This window comes from Eupeodes corollae, chromosome 1 (assembly GCF_945859685.1).
Source record: "Eupeodes corollae chromosome 1, idEupCoro1.1, whole genome shotgun sequence".
NCBI classification, from domain to species: domain Eukaryota; kingdom Metazoa; phylum Arthropoda; class Insecta; order Diptera; family Syrphidae; genus Eupeodes; species Eupeodes corollae.
In genome coordinates, this window is record NC_079147.1 from 537,100 (window position 1) to 553,494 (window position 16,395).

At 31.9% G+C, this 16,395-nt stretch overlaps 2 protein-coding genes across 3 annotated transcripts; both read left to right on the forward strand.

Moving 5' to 3' along the window:
* Nucleotides 1-3,178: 3,178 nt before the first annotated feature.
* Nucleotides 3,179-6,199, forward strand: LOC129939809 (putative gustatory receptor 98b). Its single transcript, XM_056047969.1, has 4 exons — nt 3,179-4,159; nt 4,574-4,650; nt 5,722-5,880; nt 5,938-6,199. Exons 1-4 carry the CDS (start codon nt 3,280-3,282, stop codon nt 6,004-6,006), a joined length of 1,185 nt encoding a protein of 394 aa, XP_055903944.1. The 5' UTR covers nt 3,179-3,279; the 3' UTR covers nt 6,007-6,199.
* An 861-nt stretch (nt 6,200-7,060) lies between these two features.
* On the forward strand, nt 7,061-16,393 carry LOC129939811 (putative gustatory receptor 98a). 2 transcript variants are annotated; one of them, XM_056047971.1, is made up of 4 exons: nt 7,061-8,088; nt 8,523-8,599; nt 16,066-16,224; nt 16,285-16,382. In XM_056047971.1, the coding sequence occupies exons 1-4, from the start codon at nt 7,275-7,277 to the stop codon at nt 16,297-16,299; spliced, it is 1,065 nt and encodes a 354-aa protein (XP_055903946.1). In that variant the 5' UTR covers nt 7,061-7,274; the 3' UTR covers nt 16,300-16,382. The 2 variants fall into 2 exon arrangements, with proteins under 2 accessions (XP_055903946.1, XP_055903945.1); XM_056047970.1 differs by having other exon boundaries at nt 7,079-8,088; nt 16,281-16,393.
* The last annotated feature ends 2 nt before the right edge of the window (nt 16,394-16,395 follow it).

Below are 16,395 nucleotides of genomic sequence, written 5' to 3' on the forward strand. Positions count from 1 at the left end.
ACTATAGTGTTGATTTTGATTTTAATAGACATAAAATTACCTTAAAACTATGTTTCATAAAGTTTATATTGTGTAAATATTCGAGTATGATAACTCTTACACTTCCATTCACTCGCACACTCTTTAACTGCGTCGATCCCAATCATAAAATTTCAAGAATTAATTATGCTGGTTCTATTTTAGCTATTATTCCCGAAGTTGAATTTTGAATGTTCTTTACACAAAATAAATAATGTGCGAAAGACTTTAGTAGGTCTAAATCCTCTTATCAATTAGTTATTAATAGTATATTTTAAAAAATAAATAAATATATGCGAAAGAATACCTTAATTGAATTCAAGAAAAGTTGTTCTCCTTTATTTTTTGTTAAAGAATGAAAGGACACTTTGCATTGACTTGAACGCCAACAATAATTTTGTTCTCATTATATTATCACATCTTATTTTTCCGAATCCAAACATAAATTTTGAGAATTCAATTATCATCACAAGAATTGCTCTTGGAGGTTTTGTCAATAACCACGCAGAACGCAGTACCCGTGAAAAAAGAAATTTTAGGTCACATAGGCAGCCAATTCCTCTAGCTTGAAAATCCTACGCACTAACCATCACGCTTCCAAACCAAAATGGGGTAAATAATTTGTATAAAGGAAACAGCGATTTGCTTGCAAGCCATAGAATAATGTTTGAATTGGAGTCCCTAGTTGACAGTAGATTTAACAGTTTAAGGCACTAGTAATTAAGTTGAATAAAAAGAAGAACTTATTCCCAAAACAAACTATACCTTCTATAAGCCATTTTATAATGCAAGATAGGTAAATCATTTAAGGAAAAATGAAATTAAGAAACAAGTTTTACAACATAGTTACCATTTCTTTAATTCTAAATCTTGACAAATTTATTAATTTTTGTTTGTTTCGACCAAAATTGTGAAGTGAAATTAATTTAAAAAAAGAGGCTGGGATGCGACCCACACTAATAACTTCCCATCCCGTCTGTCGATTTGTCTTGCTTAAAAGTTCAATTTTTACCAAATTTGCGTGCTATTTTTTGTAGATTTTATATTTTATAAACAAACGGACTGTTGGATTTGTATATAAAAATAACTAAATATCCAAAACGATATTTTCTGTGCAATAAAATAAATTTGAAGCCAATATTTAAAATTTTTGAAGAAATATTTGAGTCGAAAATCAATTTTTAAAAACTTTTATACATTTTCTTTTAGGTTTTTATTTTTTGTAAAAAAAACTGTCAATTCTATTTTTCTCAATATTTGTCCTAATGTTGAAAACAATATTTCTTATAAGAAAAAATTAGCAAGAAGCTATTATCTTAAAGTTTTTAAAAGATATTTGAGTCGAAAATCATTTTTTAACAACTTTTGTTAGTTTTTTTCGGTTTTTAATTTTTTGTAAAAAAAACTGTCAATTCGATTTTTTTCAAATTCAAATTTTTGAAAGATAAAAGTAAATTAAAGCCAATATCTCAAAGTTTTGAAAAGATATTTGAGTCGAAAAATGAAGCCTAAATTTCAAGTTTTTGAAAAGATATTTGAATCGATATTCAATTTTTACCAACTTTGAGTTATGTTTTTTTTAGATTTTTATTTTTTATTAAAAAAAACTTGCAATTCGATTTTTCTCAAAATTTTATCAGATGTCAAAAACATTATTTTTCGTTGCACAAAATTGTTTTAGAGATGAAATCATATTTCAGTCGTAAAATTTTGGAGGTGACACATTTTTTTTTTCAGTTTTATTGATTTATAAAAAAACCGTTATATTGATTTTTTTCAAAAAATATACCTGTTTGGTATCACGTTACAATATATTATATAAAATTTAATTCAAGTCTCTAGCGTTTTTGGTTCGTAAGATATTTAGGGTTAACCAAAATGTTCACCTTTTTTTCAAACTGCTATGGTAAAAAACCACCCACGCAATTTTCTTGAGAGCCCTTTCTGCAAACTTTTGTTAGTTTTTTTCGGTTTTTAATTTTTTGTAAAAAAACTGTCAATTCGATTTTTTTCAAATTCAAATTTTTGAAAGATAAAAGTAAATTAAAGCCAATATCTCAAAGTTTTGAAAAGATATTTGAGTCGAAAAATGAAGCCTAAATTTCAAGTTTTTGAAAAGATATTTGAATCGATATTCAATTTTTACCAACTTTGAGTTATGTTTTTTTTAGATTTTTATTTTTTATTAAAAAAAACTTGCAATTCGATTTTTCTCAAAATTTTATCAGATGTCAAAAACATTATTTTTCGTTGCACAAAATTGTTTTAGAGATGAAATCATATTTCAGTCGTAAAATTTTGGAGGTGACACATTTTTTTTTTCAGTTTTATTGATTTATAAAAAAACCGTTATATTGATTTTTTTCAAAAAATATACCTGTTTGGTATCACGTTACAATATATTATATAAAATTTAATTCAAGTCTCTAGCGTTTTTGGTTCGTAAGATATTTAGGGTTAACCAAAATGTTCACCTTTTTTTCAAACTGCTATGGTAAAAAACCACCCACGCAATTTTCTTGAGAGCCCTTTCTGCATTTTTCTGCCTTATTATCTGTATAACAAAATTTATTTGAAGTTGATATCTCTTCTGGTTCTTGAGCTATGGAGGACGAAACGTCGCGAACGTACGGACGTACGAACGTACGTACACACGCACGCACAGACATCTTTCTAAAAATCTTTTATTTCGCTCTAGGGACCTTGAAACGTCGAGAAATGTCAAAATTTTCAATTTGACAAATTAGACCCATTACAATAACTTCCTATGGGAAGTTAAAAATGCAATTTCCATAGTTCCAAAGATTATTAGAATTTACTTTCTTTCTCAAGGAAATCATCATAATCAATATACCTTTATATTATTTCTTGAATTTAACTCGAAAGGATCAAGTCAGAAGTGGAACCATTTAATTAACTGCAACTAAACAGAGAAATAAAATCATTGCTATTTGCTATATAATTAGTCACCTACCAAGTTGTATAAAAAACAGAACTAATCTGCTAAGTACTTATTGCACAGTCTATACTTTTTCTTGATATATTTCTAGAAATTATTCAAACTATCATTTTGTATCAAATAAATACATATTATCATAGAATGAATCGTTAATATTAAATTAATCAATAAATTATATTCTTGAGCAAATAAAGGTACCTATACTTCTTCAAAGTATTTGAAAATTAATTTGTGAATAACTTAGCCCAGCTCTAAAACCTTCTGAAAACATACAATCATTGCATTGTAGTGAAATTCATAAAATGGTTAAGAAATTTCTATATCTATTGGACGCTACAAGGCCGTACCAACTCATTTTTTGCATCTGTGGAATAGCTCCTTTTCCGATGGCTACAGAAGCAGCGTTAAATTGTGTTTTATTTGCAGCCGCTGTCTATATTTACAAAATTCTTCTCACAGCAGTTACACTCTTTGCTGCCTACGAGCGTTGTAGATACGTTTCAATACACAACAGTTCAAACAATGATTATCTTACACACGGTCTAATGTTTGCTCAGTTTATAACGCTTACAATAATACATTCCATAATGCAAGGGATTGTGTTTTTCAAATACAATGAGCTGAAGCGAATTCTGTTTAATGTAATAGAAATCGAACAGCATTCATTACACATATCCAACTCCAATAAAATGCATCAATTCTGCTCACGAATAACATTCAAACGGCAATTGCTCTGTGTTTCAGGCCTTATGCTTATAACGATACTTACGACTCCTTTAATGACAGTGTACTCGTACATATCAGATGTGATTCCAGTCTATCAGTGGATAATAAGCGTCTTCTCGGAAATGGCAATCCGATGTAAAAGCGTTGAGTTTTGTGTTTTGGTACAAGTGTTCAACGAGTTGCTTAGCGAATTGTTTATTTGCATGGATGAGTTGCAGGAAAAATTTTCAAACAACAGCCGAAGCGTCAATTTTTTCACCGAAAGATTGATTTTGCAAAGGAGGATTGTTGTCATCAAAAATATTCAAGCCAAAATATGGAAAACTGTTAATGAATTCACTGATTACTTCTCACTGACAATTCTTTGTCAATTTGTTTGGAATGGAGTAACTATAACGAACATAATATATTGGGTGTATGTTAAGTTTAATGAAGAAAGTGTTTTTGTAAATATATGTAAGTATTACTACTTTAAACTTTAATTCATAGTTCAGCAATTAAGTTCGGTTAAAACTAAAGAACCTATTCTTATATTGACAAATAAGTTCATCACAAAGAATCTTACAGCATAGATATGCGACGATTTTCTTCTAATTGTAGTAAGCTTTAAAAAAACGAAGTATTTAAGTTATAAAAAGTATAGTATTACTTTATTCTGATAGTAGAACCGTCATTTCCTCGGAAACTATTGCTTCAAATTTATTATTTATTTGATCACATGAACTTGTGTTGATGTAACACATCAACTTGTTGTTAAATAAACAATGTATACATACGTTGTAAATAATTTGCTTGGAAGAAAACTCATCCTTACTTATTAATTTTTAATTCTAAACAATTTTAAAAAATCATCAAATTTATTATTTTCAGCACGGATGTGTAGAATTGCCTTTCTACTTTTGGATATACTTGTACCTTGTTATTTATGTGATGTATGTATTGAAACGGTAAGCAAAAGCCAGGAGATGTAACCAGAACCATACGAGCTACAATTTTTGATGCATTAAATTATAACCAATCAGAATAAGAAAACTATACATTGATTAAACTATCACAGTCCTAAACAGAGGGGTAAAAAAAGAAAAAAAGGAAGTCAAAAGTGTTTCTAATTTTGTCTACATGTTTTGAAATTTTGAATATAGTATTTCAAAACTTAAATAAGTTACGTGAAAAACATCCATTGTTGAATAATTTTTTAAAACAAAAAAAAAGAAATGGAATTGTTTTGAAAACTCGAAAATTAAAAAAAAAAACTGATTAATTTCATTCACTCCACCCTATTGGCATACGCCAACATAGGACTTAATAAGTTCTGCTAAAAAAATGGTTTCGCAATGTTTTCTTAATTATCGGAATATTTCTAAATTAAAGGAATATAAACATTCAAATCCCGACATAATAATAATGTACGGCTTAAAATATTTTACGTAGCGAAGTATGTAAGTTAAGAGATTTAACTTAAGAGAGAATATATAAGGTTAAAGCACCAAACCGAAATCGACAATTTTGGCTATTTTTGGTGCCTACAATAATTATGATACATAAAATGAAACAAGTGCTTTGCAGTTGAATCGTTATTTCAGAAACTAAGCTTTGCCTTTGAAACAGGCATGTAAATAATTTCTATTTGCTATTTTTGGTGCCTACAATAATTATGATACATAAAATGAAACAAGTGCTTTGCAGTTGAATCGTTATTTCAGAAACTAAGCTTTGCCTTTGAAACAGGCATGTAAATAATTTCAAAGTAGTCGTTTGTTCTTTTTCACGAAACAAGGGACACTATTTCATCTAATTATTAATTTGTTTCATGTCACTCAAAAACCGAACTAATCTTTTTCGCGGAACTGATTTCGTTTTAAAAAAACGAACGATCGCTTTAATTTTGCTTTTTACAGAATCTGGGCATAGAGCTCCTGCTTTTTTTATTACAGTAAAAGCCATAATTTAGTTCATTAATCAAAAATACTAGGTTGTTCAGAAATGTATCTAAAACTTGTATTTGTATTTGATTTTAGTATGGAAAAATAGTGCGAAATATTCACGATTTTAAGCCCAACGAAACAGATATCCTATTGAAACTTTGTTTAAGGGAATACTCACTGCAGCTTACGCATCAAAAATTAGAATTTTCCTGTGGTGGATATTTTAACATTAATTTACAATGTTTTGGTGAAGTAAGTATTTTTCGTTGCAATTATTATTTTAAAGCTATACTCCCCTTTTGTTTAAAGATTGTTCTAGCTATTACTACATACATTGTGATACTGATTCAATTTAAACTGCAAGGCGATAAACGATGAACGTGGAGAATAGAATTAAATGATTTGTATTCCATTCTTTATAAAATTTTACCTCAAAATATTATTATTGACTGTCAGTAATTGAATAATATGTAAGCCCTTCATATGATGTTTTTTTATTCATTTGATAATTATGTTAATTAAGTTATTTATATATTTATTTAAAGAAGATCCATAATAAATGTTACAATTATTCAATTTGTCATTTAATTCTAAGGCTTCATGTCTGCGTACATATAATTCATATACATTTCAAATTGTGTTGATTAAGTTTAAATCTAAAAACAACCCAAATAACATTTATAAATTGAAAAAGCAAACAAAAATAAGCTAATAGATTCGGGCTAGGGGTGTTTGTTAGAACCGAGTTTCACAGTACATTGACTATGATCAGGGTTCACTGCTAAATGTTCCGACCCATTATTATAGTCAACAATTATTTCCGATAGCTTTTTTGCAGTTTTTAATTTTGTTTCCTTTTAGTTGATCAATTAAAATATTATAAAATAAAACAAGCAATCAATTAAAAGCAAAGCAAATCGAAATATTATGTATGTATAGTAGATGCTTGTTAAAATTATAATTATGATTTTATTGTGCACAGCTCATTTGGTTTACTCGTTTTCAGTAGGTCTACTTATGTTCTAAACTTAGATCCGAAATACAATAAGTTTTGGATAGCACTATTTCTGAAGCAAGTAAATAATAAGGCTGTAAAAGAAGTATAATAATAATGGTTTAAACTTAAAAACACACAAAATCAAAGGTTACATAAAATCAAAAATATTATAATATTTCATATTTAAAGACTAACTTTAAAACTTCAAGCCAAAAGCATTACTTATATGAACAAGTACGATCGAAACGCTCGTAAAGTTTATTTGTTTTAGTTTAATTTAAAAAAAGTATAACTGTTTTTCAGTCATATTAATTAATTTTATCATTTTACATCAATGAAAGATATTTTGGTTGATAATATAACAATTCAGTTTTTGAATTTTTAATTTTAAGAAATTAATGCATAAAGTGTCATATTCTGCCACCCCGAGAAAAAATCGATGAATTACTTGCAACGACAGAGGACAACAGTAAGAGATAACATCAGTCCTCAATCTAAACTAGGACGATGCAGGTCCTAGATAAATGTCTTACAATAATAGAATTAAACTTATTAACATATTAGTATCTACTCGGTTTCATTAAGGCTGGATTTACCTGAAAGGCAATTAGCCAAGTAATTTCAAAAGTTTAAACCAAACAAAAGTATAATGACTTTCTATTTAGATTGCTTGCGTCTGATTCGTTTACTAAGAAAGTTTATGACAATAATTGGTTTAATTCCAATGAAATTAAGCTTGAGAACATTGCAAATATCAGTAGTTTTCTTGATAGTTGCATCTGTGCCCTTTATGCGACTCTGGAATGCAGAGCAATCAGTATTCCAAAGTGATAGCGAACTTTCACGAATTGTGAACATATCTAGTCTTTTGGTTTTGTGGATCGTACACATTGTTATACTCTTAGAAACGTCATATAAAGTCGATAAGTTCGATAAAATTCTTTTGCACTTCGAAAAAATTCATAAAAACTCATTATTCGAATATTATCGCGATGTTCCGAAAGTTGAATGCAAGGCTTTCCGAATTTACTTTTTTATATGCTTGGAATTCTTGGAGCTCTTGATTTTGTCATGGATCTTGCATTTGGATGGGCTTACTTGGATGAGATGGAGCTTTAATGTTTACTCGGATATTACTTTAAAGACAAAATTATTCGAGTTCATATTTTTTGTGATTTTGACAAATAGTATGGAACATGACTTAAGCTTTGCAGTGACTACAATTAAAACTGAAAGTCGTACTGCACAGAACACCCACTGGATGTCTAAACAGAATAGTGCGCAAGTTTTGAATACAATTGGTCAAATTCGCAATGAGATTTGGATGGCCGTTAAGATGATTGAAGATCTGTGTGAATATTCTCTAGTTGGAGTGCTGTTGAAAATGTATTGTGATATAACTTTTACCGCATACTGGGCTTATCGGAGTTTTGAAACCGGAACAACTCATTTTTACAAAACCGGTACGGAATGTTTATTTGTTTTTTTACTATACTTTTGAATAATTGAAAGAATGTATGCATAATAAGTTTTTAACAAAATCAGTTAACAGTTCAGTTTTCAATTGAAGTTAAAATAATTGTTTGCACATTAGCTACGCTAAAATAGTTTTAAAACATTTTACTTAAAAAACCATGCATACAACTGCCCTCCTGGAACAGATATATAATTAACTTGTCACATATCCGCTAAAATTAAAGAACATTGCCTTGAATCCATCTTTTTCATTTTAAATAATAATTTGATAAATTATTAAATTTTACTCAATTACAAAAGTTAAAAGTTAGAACAAATTTTGAAGTGACTGCCTAAAGTCCTTAAATATTTTATAAAGACGAGTGTTAAATTTTGAATTAGATATTAAATTCACCACAACAATTTTTAAAACCTATTTTAGTTTGCCTTCTGTTCTTGCTGTTGCGGGGACTTGTTTTACTTGTATGCTGTTGGATTTGTACTTCTTGTGAAATATTGGTAAGTCTTGAGAAATGGTCAGCTTAACATTAAAAATCCTTAAATTTTAATTTTAGCTTTAGCCAACCTAAGGTTTTTACCTACTTACAATAAAAGTCCATTATTATAAAGGACTCAACCTCTTTAATCAGCTATTTGCCTCGTTTATCAGTTTTATTCGTCACTGACTTATGATTTAAAGGCTTAGTTTTCTTATAACCGTAAGGTGTTATGGTTATTTGTACCAATTTTGTGTGTTAACTAATTATGAAGGAGTTCGTACTTGTACTTGAAAAGTTTGTTTTCGTTTGGCAAGCATAAGTCTCCGACCAAAACGTCTTGGAAAAACATTTTTGAATATAGGAGAAGGTTCCTGATATTTTCATATACCATTTTTTTGGTTATCGCTTATAGAAAAAAAGCGAATGGTAAGAATGCGTCTGACAAGCATGGCTGAAAATGTTTTAATACCACTTATATGCTTATCATTTCGGCCCTAAAAGTTAATCGAACATTTTTAAATGCTCATCCCCGACAAAAACTGAAAAAAATACCTGCCAGACGGTTGAATCTGATATATCGCTCCACTCCCAAAATTTGCTGCCGGCCTTGGATCTATAAATTTTTTTCATTTGAGCAACATATGTACACATACATAAATACTCTTTCTCAAACACTAAAAATAATTTTGGAATATATATCTACACTAAATATTACTAAACCACCATACGATCAAGCAGAAAGACGATGACTTAATGTCTTCCCAACAACACTGATACAAAACTTGCTGGCCGAGGCTGGACTTCCAACCATAGAACATCGAGTTGTAGAACTAACATTGAAGTTAGCCCCAAAACTAGTCTTCTCCAGTAACTCAGTAAATGATGCCGATATTGCACAGAAAATAAACCAAAAATACATGAAACGAATTCCATCCACACTTAAACTAGTACTACCAAAACCAGTCAACTACAACTTCTAACAAAACAGGATTATTACTTCAAACCCACATATCCTCCTTGGCATATCAAACGCAAATCGGTTGATATGACACTATCTCAATACAGAAAAACAACACCAATCAATCCGTTTACTGAGCACTGTTCACTGAAATCAAAACGTGAACATGAAGGATGGAAGTTCTATGTCACTAACGGCTCAAAGACACATGAAAATACGTCATTCCCAGTAACACGAGAAGACGGATACATTCTTAGGCATGGGATCTTACCAAGTTTCTCATCTATTTTTGCGGCTAAAGAGTTTGTTATCCTGCAGGCCATTACAACAGCGACAAAGATTCGCGGAAATACTATGATCTGCGCAGACAGTATATCCGTTTTGCAAGCTATACCCAATCCAAATAACAACGATGACCTAATATCGGAAATAAGGGACCATATCATTAAGTTACCAAGCATAAAATTAATGTATGTAGGTTCCCTGCCATACTGGTATATGTGGCAAGACAGAAGCAGACCGATCAGCTAGAACAACGAAAGATTCACCCATATACAATTTTAACATCTTTACTAAACGTGACAACCAATTTCATACCAAATTTAATGAAGACGAAACAGCTAAACGATTGGAGCTAGTACCATCACCATTATAAGAAAATCAACAGCGATAGATCTCCCAAACATTCTAAAAACGCAAATTACTAATTTTCTTTGCTTAAGACTTGGAAACACTTCAATCACACTCGAACACCTTCTTAACCCGCTATTGGTGACGTAAATTTGACTTTGAACAATGGTGAAATGAAGATTTTTCGAAATGTATTACTAATATTTTGTGTTTTTTGTTTTAAAATGCTCCTTGACAATGAAACAATGATATTAAAGTCAAATTTGACAAAAAACAATAACGGACAAGTAAGTTATTCGCATTTTTTCGCACACCCGGTCCCACAGACTAGTAGGTCACCATTGGCGGGACAAAAAACTAAACCCTCCCATATGCTCCTCATGTAACGTAACACCCAATTTACAACATTTGTTATAAAACTGTACCGAAACAAAAAAAAAAAACAATTGTTTGCAATTTCAAAAAACTTAAAAATACTTAATAGAAATCTTAGAAACTCCAAATTTAAAAAATATCCAAATAATTAATGAACTCATACGTAATTCCAATATAAAATTTCGCAGCTAGCAGCTAAAAAAAAACTGTAATCATCAGATAGCTTTTAAGAAGCTGCTAATAAACAATTATACTAAAAAAGACTCAATGGACGCTCTCAAAATTGAAATGATGAAGAATAAAAATTGGTATTTGCACGGTTATTTTGCAAATGAACCATTAACGAACCCTGGAAAACGACAGCCCGTTCTGTAGCTTTAGATACAGTTCTGTTCATAAAAATGGCAGTGCTCTCCAAATAAAACAAAAAGGCCTTCTATATCAAAGTTATAATATATTTCATTAAACTTCTAATAACAAACTAAAATATTTTATTCATAATAACAGAAAATAAGTACTATCCATTTTTGACTGTTAGCTTTGTCACAGTAAAAGCCGTTTTTTAAATATATGGCTGTTCATAAAAATAGCAGTGCATACCAAAGTACTAGATCTATTACGTAAGAAGTAGGAAAAATTGTAATAAGTTATATGAAAGTGTACAAATAATGATAGGTTACAATTAGTTGCATATCCATTGTTTTTTATGACTGCTTTTCATCTACGTGGCGTCGAGTCCACTAAAACCTAACAACTCTCGACTGGTATTGCGTTCCACGAATGACGCACTGCTTCCCACAATTCTTTCGAATTCTTGGATTTTGCTTTATGAACTGCGTTCTTAACATCCCCCCACAAATTTACGATGGGGTTAAGCTACTCCATAACGGATAATTTCTTCTGCGCAAACCATGATTTTGTCTTTTTTGACGTATGCTTTGGGCCATAGTCTCGTTGGTATACCCAAACCATCGGCATTTCCTCTTAAGCATAGAGTAACATAACCTCCTCGAGAATTTTCACATACTCGGTTGCATCCCTTACACCCCTGATGGACCCGACCGAGTAATATGAAAACCAAGCCCATATCATAATTTTTCCTCCACCATGCTTCACTGTTTTTATAGTGTACCGTGGATCGTTTGCTGCATTTTAGGGTATTCTCACATATTTTCGACGACCCTTTGACCCAAAAAGGACGACTTTCCTTTCATCGCTCCACAGAACATTCCTCTATTTCTCTTTTGCCTAATCTCTAGGCGCTTTAACAAACTCCATTCTCTTTGCCACATGCCTTTTCGTCAAGAATGGTACCTTGCGAGGACTTATGGCTGGTAACTTCGCTTTTAAAAGACGTCTTCGCATTGTGACAGCGCTAACAGGCAGTTAAAATCCATTTGTTATTTTCCTAGAGCCTATGGAAGCGTTCTGTTTTACTAACTGAACAATTTTTCTGTCAGTTATTTCAGTAGTCATCCTTTTTGGGCCTTGCGTTTCGGTTTATTTTGCCATTTTAAGGCGTTACTGATCATTTTTGCTGAGCAGCCTAGGAAGTCTTGAAAATTTTTGTAGGTTTTTCCCTTCAAACACTGTTTTCGAATAAGCCAACCTATTGAAATAGTACAGGAATTTAAATAACTAGGAGTGTTGATGTCTGCTGACGGTAGCTTTAAAGTTAAAAAACCTAAAGTAGCTAAAGTAGCTCTCTACATAATGTGGCCATCTCCCTTCTCAAACAAAAACAAAAACATAGACTTAGGATCTAAATACCTAGTTTTCCAAGCAACCATTAACACTTGCTTGTCTTACGGTATTCAATTCTTTTGGTCACATGCGTTTTGAGGAATTTGAGTTGATACAACGCCTTTTTTGAAAAGATTATTTCGGTTACCTAATTCGACTCCAACCTACGCAATTCATGTTGAGTCTGGAATTGCGCCGATTTATATTAAAAATTTGAAATTACATGCAGATTTTATAACAAGAGTAATCAGTAAACCAAGTTCGAATCTTCACGAATCTATCATGAAAGTTCTTTTGCGAACAGAAGCATCGCCATTTAAGGAATGGATTCTACTTGCCCGATTGCATAATGTTTCTCTTGAACTGAACGAGTTTAACATAGATAACTGGCAAGATATCTTTTCGAATGTTATCGCAAAAGTCGATGAAAATAGATATCTTCAACATAGGTAATTGTCCGAATTGTGTTTAATTAGTTTAGAACATTAGAATTCAGGGTGGAATTTAGCAACATTCGTGGTTTAAGAAAGAACTTCTATGTCACATATGTCCACATTGCATCAAACAGGCAAGCTGTTTTGGCATTGAGAGAAACTCAAATAGGTGAAGATCATTCGAAATTTAATCTGAATGGGTATAACTTAGTGCCATTATATTTTCCTCATCATGGATTAGCCGTGTTTGTGCTCTAACACAACCTTCAATTTCATGTGATTAAAATTTACGGTAAATAAGCAAATCATCCACGCATGTTTTTTATATTGAAGTCCAAATCTGGACAGAAATTTAACTTTTAACGAATTTGATGCTCTGTCTGACTCCATTCAAAGAATTGTTGCCCATTATCCTCAGACTGAAATTGTCATTTCGGGCGATTTCAATGTACACAATTCCTCTTGGCTTCGTTATTCTGGCCAGTCAACACCGGAAGGTGTTAAATCAATTAACTCAGCTTGTCGATGAGCCAACTCGAATACCTGACGTTGCAGGCCAATCTGGCAACACCCTAGACTTGTTTCTTACCTATGACCCTGATAAATTCACAATCAATGTATTACCGCCTCTAGGCACATCAGAGATCAGACCATTGTATCGTATCTGCAAAATTCTCATGTCAAACAAAAACAGTAAAAAAAAATCCTATGAGAACCGTTTGGCAATATGAGATAGCCAACTGGGACGGTCTCAATGAATTCTTAAGGAACTTTAACTGTTCACTATACTTCCTCGATAGTGACGTGTGGAGTGAGAAATTGTATCCCGAATAGGATGAAATCTAACAAACCCATAAGATTCGAGCTGTAAAGAGGTGTAAGTTTCCGTTGTTTTAAAGCCAACCCGACTGAGGAAAACCGGAATAAGTTTAAACAAGCTAGAAAGACCTGTAATGGTCATATTCGACGAACCAAATTTTCGCATGATCAGAAAGTAAGGCAAAAAATACTACAATATCCCAAAGGTAGTACAAATTTCTGGTCATTTGTAAAAAACGTACTAAACACCACGTTATCCTCGGTTCCAACGCTAGTCCACAATGACACTCCCTATTTAAGCTCGATTGATAAAGCCAATTTGCTTGCACAACAGTTTGCTGTTCATTCGACGCTACTGGAAAGTGTCATGAGTCCTCCTGTTCTTGAGAGCGTAAATGATTCTATGGGACGAATCTTCTTTCGCACTCGTGCAGTCGCAAGAGTACTGAAAGACCTTGACATACACAAATCCGCTGGCCCGGATAGTACTCCCCCTATTGTTCTGAAGAGGTGTTCTTCAACGCTGGCAAACCACTGCGTAAGCTTTTCCATCTGTCCAATAGGTCCACTGGTGTTCTCATGGTTCATCTCACCGAACAGTGGAACAAATCTTAACATCGTTTTAGAGAAAGTAAGATTGTTGCACTTGATATTTCAAAAGCATTTGATAGAGTTTTGCACCAAGCTCTCTTATCGAATATGCGTGCTTTTGGTATTGATGAATCTCTTCTTCGTTAGATTAGAAATTACCTATCTAACCGTTCAATACAAGTTGTATTGGATGCTTTCAAGTCTGAAATTCATAAAATAAATGCTGTCAGGGCTCTGTTTTGTCTCCGACTCTCTTCCTTATATTCATAAATGATCTTTTGTTTGCCACTTCTAATTCATTAAACTGTTTCGCCGACGACAGTACACTCAGCTTTTCATATTCGTTTCTAGATTCACAACCTTGTTCTTCGGATGTGGAATTCAACGACAGAGTATGATAAGCTCGTTAAATTCTGATCTTGATAGCATTGCACATTGGGGAATCAAAAACCGTATAGAATTTAATGCTTCGAAAACTCAATGCTGTCGTTAAAGCGTAACACGCCGCCGATGCCAGTATCCATGAGGGGAACTTGCATCCAAGAAACTAATCAACTGTCAGTGCTTGGTTTGTGTATCACAGATCACCTTTTATGAAACGATCATATATTTGATATTGCCAAAAATGCTGCCAGGTTCTTAGGATTAACCGACGGTGCAAGAAATTTTTCACCCCTTCTGATCTGGCTGTAATTTACAAAGTCTTCATCCGACCAAAGCTTGAATATAATTCGCATATCTGGGCAGGTACCACTAAAACAAGTTTAAATCTCTTAGATAGAATACAAAAAAGGGCTTTAAAAATGATAGGCGACAGAACTATAATCGAAACATTTACATCGCTAGAACACCGCCGCAATGTTTCATGCCTTTCGTTGTTTTATAGATATTTTTACAAACAATGTTCTGTCGAATTAGCCACTTGCATTCCACCCCCTTAAACAATTCAGCCGTAATACTCGCACTTCCAGGAATGCACATCAGTTTACCCCTGAGCTCAATTTCGGACGTACTGTAAAGTAAAGAGATTCTTTCTTATATCGCACACCGAGAATGTGGAATGATGTGACTAACTCTCATTTTCATGTTTAGAACTTTAAGACTAATGTGCACCGGTATCTCCTTTTAAATCCTTTCCTATTTACCTAACGCTCGCACTGTGTTTAAATATAAACATATAAAGGGTAATAATAACCCCTGAGTGCTTGTGAATATAAAAAAAAATCTAAATAGAGCATCATCATCATCAACAAAAGAAATATATAGAAATCTAAGCCACTCTTTAAATACTAATACGAAAAATTATTTCAATAATAGACTTTCTGCGAGAGCTATAGGTACAATTTTCAGAGCAAGGGTTGAAAAATTGAACTTGAATTATATTCCGCATCGATTAGATCTAACTCTCCTTTGCAATTATTGTAACAGAATTGAGCGTGACGATATTTACCATTTCATAGCTTTTTGTCCGATACTACAAGAAATTCGAAGGCTCTATTTTCAACATAGTGTCCTCTCTAGAGGAAAAATATTTGGTGTAATGAGCGGGGCCGTTGGGTGGACAAATCTCTTCATGTTCTGTGACCATGCTTTAAATTATCGAAGAAGATTTCAACTTTGTATTTTATTTTTAATTCTGTTTTCCTAAAATATTAAATTTACAAATTTCTAAAATGAATTTATGAAAACTTATCTAAACCTAAAAATCAATAGTTATCCAAAGATCATTTATTTTTTTCTGTTTCGGCAAATGTAAAACAACAAATTATATTTTGTTGTATAAACAGAAAGCTAATGAAAACCTACCAACTATTTATTGTATTATTTTATGTCCATATATTATTTTGATTCTCAAATTGTAAAAATGTTGGTTTAATGAAATAAAGGAATAATAATAATTATCGTATTGAAACTTACCAAATTTTATTATTTCAGGAACGTAACTTTATCATACAACTACCACAGTATGCTGAGAGTGATAGCAGTCCACACCTGAACACAATCATTAAAGGTCTTTCCCTAGATCTCCTCCACAAACGAATACAATTTTCAGCTGGAGACATTATTGCAATAAATGTTAACACTCTGGGAGGGGTTTGTTCTTTCTAAAATCCAAAAAAAAGTTTAAAAAATGATTTCATACTTTCTAGATAGTCTTTTCAGCAGTAACGTTTGTTGTTATTCTCATTCAATTCCAGATGGACGGTCCCTTAAATTAAATCTTAAGGCAACTCAAAAAACTTTATTTAAATAATGAAAGTTATC